The 21,646-nt window shown below is 36.6% G+C and overlaps 1 protein-coding gene across 4 annotated transcripts in view; it reads right to left on the bottom strand.

The window, feature by feature from the left end:
* Positions 1 to 7,795: 7,795 nt before the first annotated feature.
* The window catches only part of THOC2 (THO complex subunit 2), a 108,491-nt gene continuing 94,640 nt past the window's right edge, over positions 7,796 to 21,646 (bottom strand). For 2 of the 4 annotated variants that reach the window (XM_084788731.1, XM_084788733.1), the window contains exons 34-39: positions 20,247 to 20,384; positions 19,864 to 19,933; positions 19,621 to 19,781; positions 17,114 to 17,190; positions 16,616 to 16,661; positions 7,796 to 10,638 (exon numbers count right to left, since the gene is read on the bottom strand). In XM_084788731.1, the coding sequence (XP_084644857.1) occupies positions 16,634 to 16,661; positions 17,114 to 17,190; positions 19,621 to 19,781; positions 19,864 to 19,933; positions 20,247 to 20,384 (474 nt within the window). In that variant the 3' untranslated portion in view covers positions 7,796 to 10,638; positions 16,616 to 16,633. Of the gene's footprint in view, positions 10,639 to 16,615; positions 16,662 to 17,113; positions 17,191 to 19,620; positions 19,782 to 19,863; positions 19,934 to 20,246; positions 20,385 to 21,646 lie in introns of those variants that run through there. The other 2 variants (XM_084788732.1, XR_014780545.1) reach the window with 2 other exon arrangements.

The following is a 21,646-nucleotide window of genomic DNA, read 5'->3' as shown; positions in this document are numbered from 1 at the left end:
CCCCCTCCAGGGGACATGGCCAAATATGAGGCACCAGAGTACGTGGGAAAGTCATACCCCACTCTCCACTCAACTGTGGAGACTGTTCTGCCCATTGGCTAGGTCTGGGTAGGGGTTTAAAGTTTACCGCCTGTATTGTCCTTGGCTGGTGCCTTAGTTTGAGTGGGACCCCTGGGCCCAAATCTGCCTATCATAATGTTCTACGTGTTTGTTTCTAGGACCCTCTGGATCCTTCTACTTTGCTATTCTCCCATGCTTCTCTCATCTAGAGTCCCAATAGTATGTCCTCCCCTCTGTCCCAGTTTCCTGGCAAGTGAAGGCTTTCATGGGACATGCCCCTTGGGCTAGTATGCAGATATAAGTGAGTATATAGCATTTGAGTCTTTCTGCTTCTGGGTTAACTTATTCATTATGATAATTTCTAGCTCAATCCATTTGTCCATAAATTTTGGAAATTCCTTGTTTTTAATAGTTGAGTAGTATTCCATAGTGTAAATGTACCACAGTTTCTTTATCCATTCTTCTACTGAGGGACACTTAGGCTGTTTCCGTGTTCTGGTTATTATGAATAAGGCTACTATGAACATGGTTGAGCAAATTTTCTTGTTGTGTGCTGGAGCATCTTCTGGGTATATTCCAAGGAGTGGAATAGCTGGCTCTTGAGGAAGCCCTACTCCCATTTTTCTGAGATAGCACCAGATAGATTTCCAAAGTGGCTATACTAGTTTGCATTCCCACCAGCAATGAAGGAGTGTTACTCTCTCCCCACATCCCTCGCCAGCATGTGGTGTCGCTTGAATTTTTGATCTTAGCCATTCCATCATCCACTTTTTAAAGAAGTAAAAGTCATTAGCATGAGAATCTGTGCTGAAGTTCATAAGTTAGAGTCTCAAAGGGAATGGGTGTTACCTTTTTGATCTTTAGAATATAATTATTAGAGAGGCAAATTTTGTTTGGATATGATTTTATGCTGACTTAAGACATTGTGTGGAAGGAGTCTTTTTATTCACCTTGAAAAAATAAGCATGCTATCACAAATCTTTTCATTATATTGATCAATATTAATTTTATTTTCAGTATCTCTATAGATGGAAAAGTTGTTGCCTGCATAACCAGATCAATTGTCATGTCCATTTTTACTTCTCCGATGGACTCTACTAAATTAAACTTCCTCACCTAGAATGCACAATGTCCTTTTGTTGTTGTTGTTCTAATGAAGTAAATCTTAACAATACATCTAACACACCTAAAACATGGCCTATTATATAGTGGGTATTCAATAACTGACATCAGTTTTTTTTGTTAGTTTGGGTTTTTTGTTTTTTTATTTCATCTTTGTGTGTAGCCCTGGCTGTCCTGAAACTCCCTTTGTAGACCAGGCTGGCCTTAAAATCACAGAGATCCTCCTGCCTCTGCCTCCCAAGTGCTGGGATTAAAGGCGTGCACCATCATCGCCCTGCTATCAGTTTTCATTGATACTGGTAATAGGTTTACAAGTTTACAAGCTAGGAATCATCAGAAAGAAGGCCCCACTAAAGTATATTGAATCAGAATGTCTTTGGGTGAGTTGTTGGAGTGATTTTAGAATCACTTCCTCAGGTGATTCTAATGTAGAAATAGCATTTGAAAATTACAGACTTTAACCAGCATGAAATTCCAGCATTTCTGCTCTTACTTGGATAAATATCACTTATAGATTTATCTCTGCGGGTAATAAGTACATTAGATCCTATACAATCCATGCCTTCTAATGAATATTTTGAAAGAAAGGGCTCTTTCAGGATCAGAGTTTATGGATGGTTTACAATCACCTATAGTTGCAACTCCATGAGGACCTGACACCTTTTTCTGGCTTACAAAGGAACTGCAAACCTAGACACAGACAAATTCACATAAAACTAAAATCATTCTTAAAAATTAAGTCATGCAGCCAGGCACAATGGCACATGCCTGTAATCCCAGCATTCAGGGAGGCAGAGGCCAGCAGATCTCTGAGTTCAAGGCCAGCCTGGTCTACAAAAAAGCAAGTCCAGGATAGTTCAAGGCTATACAAAGAAACCCTGTCTCAAAAAAAAAAATAAGTCATGCTTATAATTAGTCACACAAAATACTAACCTAGTATATTTCAGCTTCCATATAAGCAGCCTGGGAAATTTATAACCACAAAAGTGAAAAATAAAAAATCAAGGCCAGACATAGCTTTTAAAACAGTGGTACTTTTCATAATATTTGCACCATGATAACAATGGCCACATGAGTCTCTGATTTTTATAAATGTGTATGCCTATACACAAAAGAAATGTCAGGAAACTCACAGGATATCAGGGAACTAAGCAGATCCTCCCCTACTGCCTTCCTTCCCCACTCCATCCCTTTGCCTCACCCCAGAAACCCACTGGCAGAGAGCTGGCCATGGAATCAGATAAGTGATTTTCATTCTTTTTCCCACCCTCCAAGCCCAACTTCCCAGTCTTATCTCCAAATTGGTAGCAGACCACCTGCTATGGTCTGTTCTTCCTCTCTGCAGCAAAACTCTTGTAACTAAGTATATCCTCTCCTACAGCCTTCCTTCATCACCCCATCCCTTTGTCTGACCCACCAACACCTAAAATATTCGCTCCCCAAAACCAATGGGACACTCTGGCCAGAAAATCAGATCCTCCTGGTAGATTCAGCTTTCCTCCCTCCTGTGGACCCTCATCCTTTGCTGGTGGAAATGAAAACTTGTATAATCACTATGGAAATCAGTATGCCAGTTCCTCTGGAAGATAGGAACCAATCTGCCACAAGATTGATTATATCACTCTCAGGAATATACCAAAAGCTTTATCCTACCATTGAGACATTTGTTCAACCATGTTCATTGCTGCCATATTCATAACAGCCAAACATTAGAAACAACCTAGATGTCTCCCAATGGATAAATGGATAATGAAAAATTGGTACATTTACACAATAGAATATTACTCACCTGTTAAAAAAGAAATCATGAAACTTGCTTATAAATGGATGGAGCTAGATAAAAAAAAAATATCCTGAGTGAGGTAAACCAGATGCCAAAAGACAAATATGTTCTGCATTTGCTTATATGTGGGTGTTAGCTGTTTTGTCTGTGATACCCAAACTACAGAGGTTTAGGCATAGAGTAAGGGACTGGGGGGAGGATTGGATCACCCCAAGAAGGGGAAATAGGATAGTTTTGGATGCATGGCGTGGGGACTGCAATAGGAACATGAAGCAGGGAAGGGGAGCAAAAAAGGGAATTGGGGAAGGAATATGGGGAGGGTCTGCTAAAAGCTACAGGCCATTTGAGGGATAGTATGGACACCTAATACAATAGAAGCTTCCAAAAATACATAAATACATGAAGGTGATCTAAAGAGAATTGCCAAATAATGGGGGAAATGAAGCCCAACTGGACATTTCTCATTGCCAAATGAAGACTATACTTCTGGGAATGGGTTACATCTAATTGAGTTGTTGGCCAAAGAGGCCCTATGGGAACCTCAAAAATCCAGGTTATTGCCAAAGGCTATTGGTTGCTCTCCAAAAACTTATGGTAAAGCACTTTTGCTGAAGATAACGCATTGACATAGAGAAGTTGAGCTGGTTCAAACCTAGAGCATTCACCCCTATTGACTAGTGTTCATAGGACTGGAAGGTATTCTGCACACTACCAAAGAAGAAAAACCTTTAACCCAGCTACAAACCCTTCAATCTAGAGTGGTGACTTGCATGCAAGATGCACTAGTGAAATAGTGGTGCAAAGCTTGTGGTAGTAACCAACCACTATCTGATTGGACTTAAGTTCTATTCTGTAAGCTTACTTACAGAGCCAAGATCACCTGATATGGCCACAAGGCATGAAGCCAGATTTGGGTTGGATGGAACACCACAAGACTGAGGCTGTGAAAATTTTATTGAGAACAACCAGAAACATACTACAACGGCAATGGCCAGAATCAATACAGTTGTGGTTGCCAGGATACAATGGCATTTGCAAGCTATACAGGGTACACAATATTAATGTCTAAGACTATTCGTCCTGTCAGGCTTCCATGCCTCCTTTTGAAGGAACATACAGAGAAACACAAAGCAGTCTGAATGCTTCACTACCTCTCAGGAATTGGAAGGCACATTGTGCCCCAGGAGCCAGGGACTCTAATCTAAAAAACCTCTCAAGGCAGCTAGGTCAGGCTAACTTCATGGTTTCCCTCACCATTCCATGAGATGGAACCCATGTCTGACACTAGCTAACTAAGTAGGCCAGGGGCCTAGGGGAAAATGAAATACTGTTCTGTTAAAGAAATGTAACAGCAAAATGGCTCATAATGACCTTCTCCTATACTCGTAGATCAGTGTCTTGTTCAACCATCATCAGAGATGTTTCTTCCTGCAGTAAATAGGAATACGGAGACCCACAGCTGCACAAGGTGCAGAAAGTGAGAGACACTGGAACATTTGGTCTTAAATGGGATGTCCCCATCAATCCTCCACCCCATCCCATGTCTCAGGGAACCCTGAGGATGAAGAGGTGAAAAGATGGTTAAGAACCAGAGGGAATGGAGAATATTAGGAAATGAAGTCTTCTAAACACAGAAGGACCAATGCATATAAGAACTCAGAGACTGTGTCAGCATGTATGGCACCTGCTCGGGTGGGTGGGTGGGTCGGTCGGTCTGTCTGTCTCTTTTCTTAGCCTGCAGGTCTTTCTTTTACTTATATAGTAAGGTTTCCAATTTTATATTTTAAAGACATTTCTGTTCACGCCAATGTGTGTGGGGCTATGGCTATATTTGTTTCTTGAGTTTTTTCTTCAGCTCTTTTTCTGTTCATCTTTTTGTCCTATTCAGGTTTGTTTTTATTTTATATTATTTTAAGATGCCTGTTCATTATCTAATGAAAGAGAGGAAGGATGTAGATTTGGGTAGGTGAAAAGGATCTGGGAAGAACTGGGGGAGGGACAATTATAATCAGAATGTATTATATGAAAAAAGCTAATTTCAGTAAGAAAAAGAAGAAAGGAATGTTATCATAAATCCCAGGTTATATACCCTGTTGCAAATCTTCAAACTTGTTTTCTTGGACCAAACAAAATCATTAAAAATCTGTACATATGGACCCCTTTTGCTGAGAACTGAGCTGGGAGAGGGGAAATCATAATCACCTAGTAACACCCAGGGCCATTCAAAAATCCTTCCATTTTGTTTGCTTTTGAGACAGGGTTACACTACATAGCCCTGGCTGACCTGGAATTTACTAAGTAGATCACAACTGTGAATTCACAGAGATCCACTTGCCTGTCTCCCAAGTACTACACTAAAGGTGTGTGCCACCAAGCCAGGTACTTCCTACTGTTTTATTTTGAAAACAAAACTACCCAGCCCCTTGGCTTCTTGGTGAAATGCAAATATGTTTCTTTAAATCTTCAGTGACAGGAAAATGTTCTCAAGTCTGGGGTCTTATCTGAAATATAAATATCCCCAAGCCTATTAATAACCCTAAGACTAAGAAGTCCGTTTCAGGTAAGTGACAAACCTCAAAACCACTCGCTATAACTCAGATTCTTCATATCCCATGACTTTCATGTAAAAGTTTCAAAATGGGTGGGGTATCATGGGTACCTCATTCTACATCGGTAAATAAAATATTCAAACTGAGTGTGGTAACACACACTGTAATCTCAGTCCTTAGGAGGTTTATTAAGGCAAGGACTACACAGCAAGACTATCAAAACCATACACAGGGCAGCAGTACATAGGCTTGTTCCATGACCAGGAGTGGTGGCTCACACGTATAATGTCAGAATTGGACAAGTGAGTCAGAAATATAAGGCCTTCCTCAGATACGTGGTATGAAACCAGCCTGAGCTACAAAAGACCCTGACTCTTGTAAAAATAAAATAGTCAAATCATGGAAACTACCACAAAATGTCCTGTTTTATTCCCTTCACACTGTGATTATGCTGTATGAAAAATAGTACGCCTTCCCTCACCCAGGCTTCTCAGAACATCTTCCTTCCTCTACTTAACATTATGTATCATTGTCTGAATCCACTAACTAGAATGGATGGTTCACGAGGGCAGACGTGGGCTTTATTCTGCTTCTAGGATATAGAGGCACTTAAACATATATTTCAATCTCCAACAGGAGAAATAGTCTGTATCAGGACTCAGATAACCAGAGCCTGCACACCAAATCCAGCTTTCTTTCTATTTTGTAAATAAAATTTCCTCAGACTATGTAACCACACTCACTGACATTCTGACTGCTTTCTTACATCTTCAAGCTCTGAAAAGTTGCAAGAGGAACACAGGAGCACAAAGCCTCAAATATTTACTATCTAGTGCTTTATAGAAAAGGCTTGACACCTTATTTTTCTAAACATGGTCAGAAACACTCTTAGAACAGGAAATGGTTCTTAGACTCTTGCACTTAGAACAGGTAGATGTTCAGAAGCAGCTATTATACTGCAAACTTAAATTTCTTACCTCTAACATAATTTTGCAATTAAAAGCAAAACGATGAAGCTGGAGAGATTGCTCAGCAGGTAAGAGCAGTTAGACTCTTGTAGAGGGATCTAGATTAAGTTCCCAGCACCCTTACTGGTATCTCCCTGGTTACATGTATTCTTAGGTATTGTATTATTTTTTAAGTTACTGCAAACAGGATTTTTTTCTGATTTCTTTCACGGCAAGTTTGTTAGTAGTACATAAAATAGATATTGACTTGTATGCTGACTTTGTATCCTACTGTGCTAAAAGTGTCCACTAGATCTAAGATTTTTCCAGTGAAGTCTTTTAGAACCTTTTGTTCCATGTTATCAGCAAAGATAATTTGGCTTCTTCCTTTCCTACTAGTATTCCTTTTTCTTCTCTAGTCTTACTGTTCTAACACATTCAGTACTATATTGAGTAAACAAAAATGGATAAAGTGGGAACCTGTTTCTCATTCTGGATTTTAAATGAAATAGTTTATCTCAATTGAGTATAGTGTTGGTGATAGTTTTGTCAGTCTTTCTTATTTCAAAGTATACTGTATCTGTCCCTATAACCTTAAGCCTTATAACATGAAGGGAATTATAAAGAAACAGAAAGCAAGCTGGGCATGGTGGCACACACCTGTAATATCAGCACTTGGGAGGCAGAGGCAGGCAGATCGCTGTGAGTTCGAGGCCAGCCTGGTCTACAAAGCAAGTCCAGGACAGCCAAGGCTACACAGAGAAACCCTATCTTGGAAACAAACAAAGAAACAAAACAAAAAAAACCGAAAGCAATTCTTAAATATCTCACAGAGATGATTTCTAAGTAAATCATAGTTATTTTCTCAAAGTCACAAATTGCTTTAATGAAGTTTTCTTTTTCTTTGAAATGTTTATGGCAGGTATGTTATAAGTGTTCAACAATCAATGCACAAACCATACTCCCACAAATATTTGTTCTGCTCATCTTCTGCAAGTTACAATTACCCAAAAAGGAGCATCAAAATGTATATTCTTTTGCCAATTCTAAGATAGGGTCGTCACTTTTTAATCTTCTTTTTAAAAACTATATCCCTTTTCAACTCTGAAAATCCTGATTTTATATCAATGCCATCAAGACATTGAGAAATGGATAATATAAAGGCATGTTTTCATCCTACAGCTTACTTCAAGTGCAAAAAATAATCAAACAATGTTTCCATAGTGTTGGGTGTTGACAATCTAGCCCATGCAGAAAAAAAAAAATTAAGGGCTAAAAGATTACTGAGTTAACTTTTCTAAGTTATGCTAAATAAGTAACAATATACACAATGATATAGTCATTTGAGAAAACTATTGTTTATTTAGAAAAAATGGTTACACTGGTAGAATTCAGTAGATAAAAAATTCTCTTAAAAATGTCATGTGAAACTTTTCCAGATGTAAGTTTAGCAATACAAAGCTCCGGTAGCTGTAAAATTAAAACACAATTAATTTTTTATTCCTCCCCCCAGGGAAATTTCCCAATTACAAGAAAAAACGGCAAGGGGCAAGTGAACGCTGGTATGTTTTTCTTTGTAGAACAGGTTTTAATGTTGTACACATACTATATAAAACGATTCTTAGGCGTTGCATAAGACAGTGCTCCACTTTATTTTTAGTGACTAATATTAAAAACAGGCCAAATAAATTAAAACTGAGTTCTAAAATGAGGTAAATTCAAAATCATTCAGTAACTGTTTATTTTCAGTTTCAAACATTAAAAAGGAAGCATTTCAAATGGGAGGCGGGACCAAAACCCAGGCAATATTTCATCAAAAGTGAGCTTCTGTACACATGTAACCTTGTTTGCTTATTGGGAAATATATGCAGCACATTGTGCTAAAATATGGAATAATTAACACTTTCAGCCATTACTGAAAATAAACATGTAGAAATTAAGCAACAAGTTAAAGTACAATATAACATATAACACAACAATTTTAGGTGTTCTGCACGGAGCAATAAAGCAGATAACTGAAAATGGGCCCGCTTCATTCACAATTCTCAGAAATCTACTCAGGAAAATAAGATTCTGGTCACAGCTGTATGATTTCAATTCATTCTTTCCACCTGAAAAAAACAAATTGGTTATATTGATAGACAAGAAGGAGAGACTGAGGGAAAAAGTAGGGAGGAAGGCCAACAGAAGGAAAGGATAGGACAGAGAAGAAAGAGGGGTGAAAAAGGAGGAAAGTGAAAAAACCACTTAGGAAGAAACTTCATTGAATTCTGTCAATAACAAAGGCCTGGATGAAGTTCTCAGAAAATGATGAAATATTTCTGTGTCTTTATCCATTCTTAGAAATCATTAAGATACTATGAATTTTAAGAAACATTGAAATATTTTCTGTATTTGAGAGGGCAGAAGGATTGTGGGATAGAGAAAAAGATTAAAGAGTAACAGGTACATTCTTCAGGTGCAAGGAATAATGTATCAAAAATAAACAGAACATTTAGCAAAGGAAAGGAACCTATTTTTTACATATCAACCAATAGAAACAGAGAGAGGAAAATGACATCAATTTTTTTCACAAGGACACATTTTAATAGTGAATTATATTAAGATGCAATGTCTGCTAAATTATAAAAATTGCTTTAAAAATATATTGACTCAATTATACTCATTTCCTTTCCTTTATGTAGACATTTTCAAATACTGTATAATGAAATAAATTCAAAACATGATGATTACAGTATGTGGCAAATAGTTTTATATCTGCCTAATGTTCTCAATTTTTAAATTAATGCTTAATGCATTAAACTTTATTAATGAAAATACTACATTCACATAGTTCCTAAATTCATAGCTAGAAGGGGCCTTAGAAAATAACCAAAACTGTATGAAATGCCAACAAATAATTTACACATCATTTCTACACAGCATTCTGTGCATACCATGTATAATCTTGATATCAATTATAATTTTGGATACACTGATGTTGAACTCACAATTTTAATACTTGAAAAACAATTGTTCCTGCCCATCAAATAATAAATGGGTAAACAAAACGTAAATACACATTCATTCTGTGGAATATTTAACCATAAAAAGGAATGGATTATTGACACATGCTACACCATGGATAAATCCTGATAATATATATGATGGTAGTTGAAAGAACCCTGGCCCCCAAGGACATGATATTGCACGATTCCATTTATATGAAATGTCCCCAAACAGGCAAATTCACAGGCAGAAATGTGTCAGTAGCTTCCAGTGGCTGAAGAAAGAGGAGAGTTAAGAATGACTGCTAACCTGCATGTTCTGCAATTAGACTGTGGTGATGACTGCACCACACAGTGAATATACTAAGGACCACTGACTTGTCCACTTTAAAATGGTGACTGTATCTCAGGCTTTTAGATTGAAAATAAATAATGTTCTAATAAAGAACATCATGATATTCACATGACCATACTTGTGAGAATAAGAAATGAGTTCTTGATCACAATGACTTCTATGTAATGTTCCAATAAAGAAAATGAACATCATGGTATCCATATGACCATACGCAGAATAAGAAATGGGGCCTCAATCATGATGTCACACTATGAGAATTCCTTAAGGACAAGGAAACTTAGATGACAAATTTAAAGGTACATTAAAAGATAAAAATGCTGTTGCTGTTAAAACACATAAAGATCTTTCCCAGGAACTGGAATTAAATTTAAAATTTTTTACAAGAAGCCAAAACCCTCCAAGCAACAAAATCATCCCAATGTTTTCACACTTACAGAGTTCACACACAAAGGCAATCTATCTACATCATTAAGGAATTGGTTCCAGGAGGCAATTTCCTCTCCTTTCTGAGAAAGAAGGATGAACTAAAAGTCAGTTAATGAACTTTTCATTAGATGCTGCTTCTGGATGGCATATCTCAAGTAAAAATTGTATGCACAGGGACCTTGCTCCAAGAAATTGCCTGCAGGTGAAAATAATGTTCTGAAAATCATTGACTTTGGAATGTCTTGTCAAAAGGATGGTGGTATGTATGCATCTTCTGACTTAAAGCAGATTCCCATAAAATGGACAGCACCAGAAGCTCTTAATTATGTGAGATATCATTCTGAGAGTGACTCATGGAGCTTTGGCATCCTCCTCGGGGAGACGTTCAGCTTAGGGGTCTGTCCACACCCTGGAATGACAAATCAGCAAGTACAAGAGCAAGTGGAAAGATACTGGATGTTAGTCATGATATCTCAAGAGTGCCATTCGATCCAATAATGCTGAAGTTTCGGGGTTACAACTTGAAATCTGCTCCAAAGCTCAATGAGCTTCAGAAGAGGTAGCTGCTATCAAGCATACTTATAACTCTAGAATTTGAGACTATGAGACAGGAGGATCACACTGGGTTAGACTCTAGCCTGTGCTATACAAAATTACAGGACAGCTTGAGCTACAAAGTGAGTCCCTGTCTCAAAGATCCCAAAACAAGAAGGCATAGTGATGAAACAGTGCTGAACTCACACGCCAGGATCCTTTCCTCAATACAGTCACAATTTTATTCTCATTAACACTAAGCTTATACCAATACTATGCAACATTCCTTTAAGCTTATTGTAAAATAATGTTATTTTAAAAATAAATGTGTAGCACTTTAACAATTATTTATCAGCAAGATTAGCCTATAAATCTAAGGGGTTACAGAAACCTATCTTTTTCACACTTAGGATTTTGTTGATATTTCTCAAAATCATTTTGTAATGCAGGCTCAATCTGTTTTCCTCCATCATCACACACATATTCTCTTTTGAAACTAAAAATTGTACTGCTAACACCACAGAGAACACAATCAAACAAGAAGTGGCCTTCTATTCTGCTGAGAACAAATTACATGCTGAAGCATCCTTTTATATTGGTACTTATATCAATGTCCTCAATTCTTTTTTACCTGATTCAATAGTTTACAGATGTCTCATAAAATAGCCTTTTGATGATAATAAAAATTTAAGAGAAATACAAAATGCAAACCTACCCAAATAGCAGCTAACTCACAGTTAAGTATCTCAAAGGAGGAACCACAGCATTGTGTTTCCTGAACTCATTATCACTTGGTTATCTTGAATTAGTGATTTGCCCCTTCCCTCCCCAAAGCTGAAGTACATATAAGGATGAAGTTGACATTTAGAATATCAAAGGACTATTCACAAGGAAAAAGTTATGAGAAGAAAGACACAGGGACAGGCATCCTAATCTAGCATTACACCTAAAAGTATTCTTAGGAACTTTTTATACCAAACACAGTATAGTTCCTGGAATGATCTGTGTGGGTGAAATGTAACACAAAGTTAAAGATGAGAATCTTTTAAGCTGAAGCCTAATTGCACACAGTGTTGCCTGTCAAAATAAAAAATGTGCAGGGTGGATAGTCACACACGTGGGCAAATTTGGCAGGAGAACCTTTTGTAAGTCTTTATCCCAATGTCAAGACCTTTAAAAACACAAAACAAAATAGCACCTTAGTGAATATGTGTCTACCTGAAGAGGAAAAGGAAGGAAGTACAAAATTCTTTCTGGCTTTAACTACTTAGTGTCTATGAGTATTGGTTTACAGAACCCACAATTAGTACTTTTGAAGACTATAAATGTTAAGAGAAAATAGTTGTGTTTATCAATTCAGTCTAACAAAAGCCTTGTACATATTAAATGTTTCTTATATATAAACCCAAATAAAAGCAAAAATAAGCTTGCACTCAATAAATATCCTCAAGACTATAAAACAATTGTTAGTCATTTTGGTTTCCCTTCTATCAAACAGTATATGTAAACTGAGCTTGTTTGAAAGCAGGAAAAAAAAGTATTTTTCTTCCAGTAATGTTCTTCACTAATGTTTTTGATGATTAAATCATTTCACATTGCAGTTACTATTTCTGTACACAGATTGCCATGTATAGTTACCAGGATGCCTAAATATCACAGCACATATGATAAGGAAAAATAATTGGTTATCTGATTACAAGAATGAGTAAAACCATTTGTTCAACTAAAATCACAATTGAAGCATGTGGATACGCAATGTACTTATATATAGGTGGGGACCAGCAAGTAGGACAAGCTCATATGAGCAACCACTAGCTCCTAAGAAATAAGTTCCACCAAATACTCATTTCCTAATATGGATCACTACCATATTTAGACTATACCTGGGAATGCCAACACATTCCTAAAGTTAGAAATCTGTGAGAGCTTAGGAGGCCAGTTTCCTAAGTACAGAGTAGAAGGGGAAAGGGGGCTAGAACAGGAATTTTAAGTCAATTGTCTATAGTGGCTAAAGCTAAAATGGAAACAAACAAAATGAATCATACAGGGTATGCTGGAGTAAACAGTCTGCCTTGCGCTCCCCTGACCAATCTGTCCACAAAAGCTTTGTTCTAGAAGAGAGCATGTAGGTCAAAGTTTGATTGCTACTATGTAGAAATCAGAACATAATGTCAAATGTTTCAATTCATCAAATAAAATTCTGATTGGTCATTTTTTTCTGAATTGTTAAAGGATATTAATCTAGTGTTTTTGAAGAATTGTACATGCATATAATCCCATCAATAATAAGGCTGACCTTGGAGGACTGACATTGAGTTTGAAATCAACCTAGGCTACACAATGATTTCTGGACCAGCTTGGAATACTGAGTAAGAACGTACTTCAAACCAACCAGCAAATAAATAAAACCATGTGTTCTAAATGTAACCTTCTATAAGACTAAGACCTCACCCACAAGGCAAATTTTGTTCAAGGATTAGAAAATTGCAGTATCCCCTCTTACCCATTATTCTGGTAGGTACAGTTTTTCATGGGGACGTACACCTTGGGCTAGTGTCTCGATATAAGTGAGTATATACCATTTAGCTCTTTTTGCTTCTGTGTGAACTCACTCATTATGACAATTTCTAGTTCAATCCATTTGTCCACAAATTTTGGAAATTCCTTGTTTTTAATAGCTGAGTAGTATTCCATCCTATTGAAACTTTAGGTGTGAGAAGCCTGGGAGAAAGAGGAAATGGAAGGATCCAGTGGGTCCTGGAAAACTACAGGCGAGTCTGGGCCCTGGGGTCCTCCGCAAACTGTGGCAACAGCCAAGGAAAAAATAGGCAGTAAAAACCTTGAACCCCTACCCGGACTAGCCGATGGACATTCTCCACTGTTGAGTGGAGAAGAAGATCTAACTCTCACACAAACTCTGGTGCCCCATATTTGATCATGTCCCTTGGATGGAGATGCCTGGTGGCACTCAGAGGAAAGATAATAGGTCACCAAGGAGAGACTTGATACCGTATGAGCATATTCAGGGGGAGGAGATCCCCCTCAGACACAGACATAGGGGAGGGGAGTAGGGGGGGGAAGTGGGAGGAAGGGAGGGATGGGAGGATACATGGGATGGGCTAACAACTGAGATGTAATATGTATAAATTAATAAAAATGTATTAAAAAAAAAAAAAGAAAATTGCAGTATCAGGGTTGGGGGATAAAGAATTAGGTTACATATATAAGACTAGAAGTAAGAAATAAATTAGGCTTGCTGGAATGGAAAGTTAAAAATGCAGTGGATAGAATAGGACATGAGTTGTGGGCTGCATATACCGAGAAGTAACTGAGAAAACAAAGGATGGTTGTTAGGTAATAATTTAATGAGCAAGAGTTTTTTTGTTTGTTGGTTTTGGGTTTTGCCCCTTTGGTGTTGAGGACTGAACTTAGGGCGTTGCATATACTAGGCAAACAATCTACTACTGAGCTACCTCCTGAGCTTCAGACAAGGATTTTTAAAGATTAAAGTAAAACAAAATGTAAAAGGCAAAAGCAGCTAGTGATGCTCAAGAGACTAAATCAAGGAGAAGTAGAATTTGGACAAAAATTTTCCAGGTAAAAACACAAAAGAGTTTTACAACTAAAAATAAGAGAAAGGACAAGAAACTCTGAAAAGAATGTAATCCAAATCACATTTTTGTACAATATTCTCTTGATCCAAATGTGATCATTTTAGTATGTCTGCACTCAGGGTGACAGATACAACAAATCAATATAATTTCTTGACTGACTCCCCTTAAATAACTGCTCTAAGTAGCAACAAGAAAATCTTAAAATTATTGATAGGATAAAAATTATAGCAGCACTTTCTGTAGATGAGGAAACAAGTTAACAGGGGAGCAAGAGGGGCAGATTTTCATATACCCTGTAAATAGACAGGTGCCATAGGAAACGATGAGCTTTCTGATGAAAAGAAAAATAGAACAGCTTCTCCAACCACAGAATGAGTCCAAATCCAGAGGGAGCCAGAAAATAACCAGACGAAGAGAATCAGTCACAGCCTCCCCAGAGTAAGCGTCTACTCAGAAGAGAGCATGTGTGATATAACTGTTAGCAAGCTAAAGACATCTGTAAAAGATTATCTAGTTTTAGAAGATTTACTGCAATACCAGCCAAACATCTAGTTCTGTTCAAAACTATTGCCCCCACCTTTTGTTCCCAAGGGATATTTCAGGGCCAGTTTAGAATAACTCATAGAAATCTGTATCAAAAGCTTCTAGCTCATAAAAATCTGTATCAAAACCTCCATGTGTAAAAGCAAATTTAGGTTTTGAGAGAAAACAGATGGATAAGATCTCAGTGAAAGTTGTCAGTGTCCATGGTTGATCTATCTGTTCCTAATGTAAACTTGATGGGAAGGTTTTTGTTTAACAGAGAAGCAGTATGTTAAACAAAAACAAATTGAAAGGTTAAGATTAGAATAAAAAGTAATATATAGTATGTACAAATTTTCATATATAATATATATACTATATGTAACATTATATATCATGCAACATATATTATAGTTCCCCAGAGAAGACTTAATAATACTATTTTCTTTCTTTTACAATTGTAAGGTGGTGCACAGCAGATGAATTTCTGTTGAGTTCAAGGCCAGCCTGATCTACATAGCAAGTTTAAGGCCAGCCAGAGCTATACAGTGACACTCTGTTTCAAAATAAGCAGAAGAATATTAAATGTTAAATGTTCTTTCATATTCATCTTTATCCTGCTCTACTATTCAGGTAATAAGCAGGGGAAAACAGAGCAGAAAAAGTACATCCTTCATTAGGTCACCTATGTGACAAGCTTAAATCCCTGTATTGCAACCAAATAATTATGACAAAATTCACATCCTAAACCAAACCTGAATACGACATAGCTCCCAGATATTTCTCACCCTTAAGCAACACTAAGTAGGGTCTGTTATATATCCAGTTCCCTAAATTATTAGAGGCAGCTCATAGTAGAGATAAGGTATAAACAGTGTGTATATGTGTAGTATTATTAAGGGTCAATTACAACGGAAGCAAAAAATGAGCAATAAAAAGTCAACTCAAATATGTCTACCTGGAGTCATTAGTGGAGGAGACAAATCATACTATTTACGTCAGTAATCCTAAAACATCTAAGGGTAACTATTCAGATGCTGGCTAGGTCCTCAAAAAGGAGGCTAAATGAGAATATGAACTGTCTGTCCACTCTGCTTGTCATGTAATTTAAGTAAGATGTTTAAACATTTTTATGTATCATACAGAGCAAATGCATTACCTTGAAGACAAATTTGCCTATTTAAAATCTTGCTAAAAGTACAGAATGTAATTTCTGACTTTATAAAACATGAGCAGCGGCAGAAAGAGACACAAAAACTTAAATGCACAAAGAACAGAAAACATTGAAGCCCCACCCTTAAGTGCCAACGCCATTTCCTAATGCCACTGTGCCCTGCTTCAACCTTTCAGAGTTTTAATTTCTTCACCTGTAAAGTATGAATAACACCACTATTTATTGTGCTACAGGTGCTTTAAAAACATAATTCAGAAAAGATGAGACTAGGTGGCAGAGACAGCCAGATGCTCTTAAATACATCTTGGTTGTTTTTTATTTTGTTTCGTTTTTTTGGTTTTCTTTAAGTGTAACTAATCAGCAAGCTTAAAGTGAGAAGAGTTTTAAAATAACTACAAGTTTTATATCTATAAACAAAAGAGTCACTATATTCAGGTAAGGATTCAAGTAGCTGTATCCTGGAAAATGGATCTGGTTCCTTTACCATTTTTCAGGCCTCCTTTAGGTGTATATCTAAATACAAAGGAGGGAGACATACTCACCTTGGTTGGAAGTGTTCATTATCTGTGCTTGTCAGAGGACTTATGAGTAGATGACAAATTAAGGGAAAACAACTTTGGGGTGGGAAGAATAGTGTCCTACCTTTTGACTTCCAGGCCTAGTTGGCTGTGATCAACCTAGTAACCTCAAGCTCTAGGAGCTCTGCTTTTGTGTCTATCATTCTGCTATTCTAGCCACCATGTTCCCCAGCCCAAGGGATTACTGCTCCTCTTTTGTTTCTTGGGATTAAGAATAACAAAAAGACAGAGAGCCTATAAAATTTACGTCCTTAAAAAAATCTCAGTCACTAGAGAATTATTTTTTAAAAATCAAGAAGATTGAATCTCTTGTTTGCAGATCCTACACTGAGGGTTAACTACACTTTAAAAGGAATAAGCTCCCTCATACTTAGACCGTATACAAGAAAGATTTAATTCTAAATATGAATAGTATCAAATCTTTCTATTACAGTGAATAAAATATAAAGATGAAAAGGATATTGTTTCTTCTCTTCCTTTCCTCCTGAACTATCCCGTTTTTCTTTCTTTTCTATCTTTTCTTTATCATGCCTGGATTCCTATGAGGAATGATGAAATTAGTTGAGGAATGAAAAATCAAATACATTTTTAAAAAATCAGCTTAAAATTCCCTTTTATCATCCACCAGCCATATTTTTTCTTAAAAAAAATGTGCTTAATATAACACAAAAACCACATGCAACAAAAGAAAAAAATGGGAATATTGAACTCCCCCAAAAGTAAAACCATTCATACACCACAGGAAAGGGTAACAGCTTATAGAATAGGAAATGGCAGCTAAATATGCAGAATATCTAAAGATATCTTAAAAGTGAATGTCATAAAAGACAACTTGATTTGAAAACAGTAAAAGTATGTGAAGAGATTTTTCCCAAGAAGATATACAAATACAAGGAAAGACAGACATTTGGAATCATTAGTCACCAAGGAAATACAAATCAAAACCACAATGAATTACCACTTACATCCACTAAATAAAAAGTAGCCAGTGTTGACAACAATGTACAGAAATTGCACCCTGATCTATTGCTAGTAGAAATGGAAACTATATAGCCACTGTGGAAAAGTTTGGCAGCGATTCAAAAAAGCTAAAAAAAAAAAATTATATAGTAACCTAACAATTCTATTCCTAGGTATAGCCAAGAAAATTACAGGAAGTCAAGTGAATTATTTCATACCAGCACACAAATGGTCATAAGATTATCTCAATAGCCAGTAAGTAGGAACGATCTAAAATACAACACCTGGCTGGGTATAGTAGTTTACGCCTGTAAATCTTAGCCCCAGGGAAACTGAGGCAGGAGGACTGCAAGTTTGAAGGCAGGCTAATGTATTGAGGCCAGCTTGGGCCACTAAGCCAGACACTGTCTCAAAACAAAACAAAAATCCATCAACTAACAAATGATTAAGCAAATGTGGTCTATACATATAAGAAAATATTATTAGGTCATAAGATACTGAGTAATGGCAGATACTACAATATGGAAGAACCTCAAAATCATTCTAAGAGGGCAGACACAAAAGGCCATATTAGTTTATAATTCTACTTATATGAAACATTACAAGTAGATAAATCCGCTGAGACAGAAAGCAGATGAGTGGTTACCCGGGACTGGGAAAGGCAAAGTGAGGAGGGAATGTATCATGAGCCTAGGTTTCCCCTTCGGGACAATTAGAACCATACACATACCACTTATTTTAGTGGTTCTCAACCATCCTAATGCAGTGACCCTTTAATATGGTTTCTCATGTTGTGATGACCCCAACCATAAAATTGTTTCCATTGCTACTTCATAACTGTAATTTTGCTACTATTACGAATTGCAATACAAATACTTTTAGAGATAGACATTTATCAAACAGGTCAGGACCCCACAAGTCAAGAACCACTGACTTAATTGCATCTTTCTATGTGAACTTATCTCAATGAAAAAGCACTGAAAAAGAACAGACTATTTTTGGAAGCATAGAGAATTAAATTGTCTAATGTTCACTTTTCTAAAACTGCTTTTAAAAATTATAAATACACTACACATCCTTAACGTTTACAGTAACGCTTTATAAACAGTTTACAACTTAGGAGTGGCTTGTCAATTATTTTATGGCATATGCTTGAAATTTGAGTATTGATCATTGGTATATAACAGAATGTACTTTATACATATATAGTTATATCTCAAGAATAAAGAAAAAGAAAACCAAAGAACTGTGGGTAGAAAAAGAAGTAAACATAAAGAACTGAAGTGGTGAGCCAGATGGTGGTGGCACACACTTTTAATCCTAGCAATCCTGGTGTGAGTTCCAGGACAGGCAGGGTTACAAAACAAAAAACAAAAACAAAAAGCCTGTCTTGAATAGAAAACAAAAATCAAAACAAAACAAAAACTGAAGTGATGAGAGTAAAATGGAGATAAAAAGAATTTCAGAAGTATATTAATTCTAACTTCACAATCATTTAGGACAGATCTAGCTCAAATTTCCCAGCCAGAGTACCAGCTCCCTTCCCTCCCGTGCCTACTATTCCCACTCCAAGATAATCAACAGATGATTATCTGGCAGGAATGTACATTCATAAACTGAGGCACTAAATTTACATGAGTACTTTCTTCACAAGGCCCTAGCCTTAGGTGAAGAGCCACATACAATTAATGGCTGCTATGAGAGGAAGAGACTCAGCCTTCTCCAAGGACAAGTCCCCTGAGACGTTATCCAATCCCAAGTGCTCATATACATATAAACAGCACTAAATGGACTCAGCAGGCTTTTTTATAGAAACATATATAGGTGTAACAGTAATAATTAAAGAAGAGATCATGACATTTAGAGGAAGTTGGGGGAAGACACAGGTAGAGAGTCAATAGTGTGGGGTGGAAATGACGTAAATACAGTACTCATATATGACAAGCTCAAAAAATAATAAATTACATGTTTTCCAAAAAATATACAGTTCCTTTGTGGTCCTAATTTACCTTTTTGCCACCAGAGGAGATTTTATCCATCTTCTCAGATTTAAATGAATCACTACTGCCTTTTTCTTTGCCTGAAGATTTTGACTTATTTTTCTCTTTGTCTTTCTCATTTGGATATTGAGACTCACATGGACTCTCACTTTTGTGTTTTGAAACCCCCACTAAAATTACAAAAGAGAAAAATGAAAGGCTTTTCCAATTCATTCTGATGATCGCTTCCAAGGTATTAGGAAGTCTACCTACTTGTTCCATTTTCCTCTTTCCGCCTCTTTGTTATGTCCTGTGGCACTTCCCGGTCATTGTTTGAGTGATCCTAGAACCAAGAATTGTGAACTACATTGATCAAGGGTTATGGTTTTTGTTATGCTCTCTCTTTAAGTATTATTTTATACAAGAAAGATATCACTAATTAGCATTGGAGGATTATTTGGTAAAATGGAATGAGAAAGATTACTAAGCCGAAGTTCCTTATCTACTGTAGAAGATGCAAACACACATTAGGATGAAAATGCCAGTTAAAACTTCAAACAGACTACTATGGTATAAAGGAGTATTTTCTAAAAGCAGAAAACGTATTACTATATATACAATAAAGCTTTCCAAGCTAATTTTTAAAAATTACAAACCCTTTTCCGCTCTTTCCTGTCCTTTTCATCTTTTTTCTCTCTTTCTCTGGATCTTTCCCTTGACTTGTCCAAATCTTTCTTGTCCATCTCTCTCTCCTTACTCTTGGACAGTGGTGGAGGAGTATGATTAATGTAGAGCTGTTAAAATTAAGGCAATATTACTAAAGATTATTAGTTTTCCAGTATCGGCAGCCTTCGGTATTTTTGTTTACTAAATGAAAGATAATAATAGTTAATTATATATAAAGTCAAAACTAGTTATCTTCTTGTTTTATGAGAGCTAAGATAAAAGAATGTGACTCATTTACAAAGGCTTAATCCTGGGCCTTATAAAGATTTCCCATTTTAGCTCACTTCATTGCCTCAACTGATATTTCACAGCAAATTCACAGGCCAGCATTCTTCTTGTCACTGTAGTACATAGGAGTTCATATGTAAAAACAGCAACTGGACATTTTCTGCTGAAAAAAAAGATTTAAAAAAATCCCTATCCAGTCATGGATATGTGAAAATCTTACCATCTACTAATAAGCAGTCAATGACAATGAGTTAAAAATAAACCTAGCCATGATTTTACTACCGAGTCCATTTTGCCTAGGTATAAACCAGGCAGTGATTATTTAAATATTTTTTAGAAATATAAAGACAGATGCATATTTTCTACTTCTGAAAGTACTGTAACTCTATCAAATGATGACAACTGTAAATTCTACCTTACTGGTTCTATTTTTTTTTTAATATTTTAAAATTTATTTTGGTTTCTTGAGATAGGGTTCTTGAGACATTCTTATCCATGCCTACTTGAATTCTATACCATAAGGAATTGAGTAACTGCTCTAAAACTTCTGACATTCTTTTTTTGTTTGTTTTTGTTTTTCGAGACGAGGTCTCCCTGTGTTAGCCTTGGCTGTCTTGGACTCCTTTTGTAAACCAAGCTGGCCTCGAACTTACAGCGATCCGCCTGCCTCTGCCTCCCTAGTGCTGGGATTAAAGGCATGCGCCACCATGCCCAGCCTCAACTTCTGACATTCTTGACATGAAACTGTCAGTTAACTGATATACAATCAAATTCTAGGCTTAAAAATATAGTAATTCATTTCCTCCACCCTGCTTCTCCAATGACTGTGACAGCACCTTTATCTACAAAATATAGTTTCTCATTACCTACTGAGTAGAATTCATACTACTTTGTTTAGGCATTCTAAGTATGCTGCATAATCACACAATTAAATCCTATCATACAGCAACCTAATGTTCTGTGGCTACCAGTAGTTTCTGTTATCTTTTTTACCTTACTAGAATGATTGCTTTTATCTTTAAATTTTCAGGTTTTCAAAATTAGCTTGAAAGTCATCAGCACCTAAACTATCTCAGCACTGCAATTTACTTTCCAGTGGACA

The sequence above is a fragment of the Acomys minous genome, assembly GCF_964271855.1.
Source record: "Acomys minous genome assembly, chromosome: 7".
Classification (NCBI taxonomy): Eukaryota; Metazoa; Chordata; class Mammalia; order Rodentia; family Muridae; genus Acomys; species Acomys minous.
Note: the sequence above shows the minus strand (reverse complement) of the source record. Positions and strands in the feature narration are given on the sequence as shown.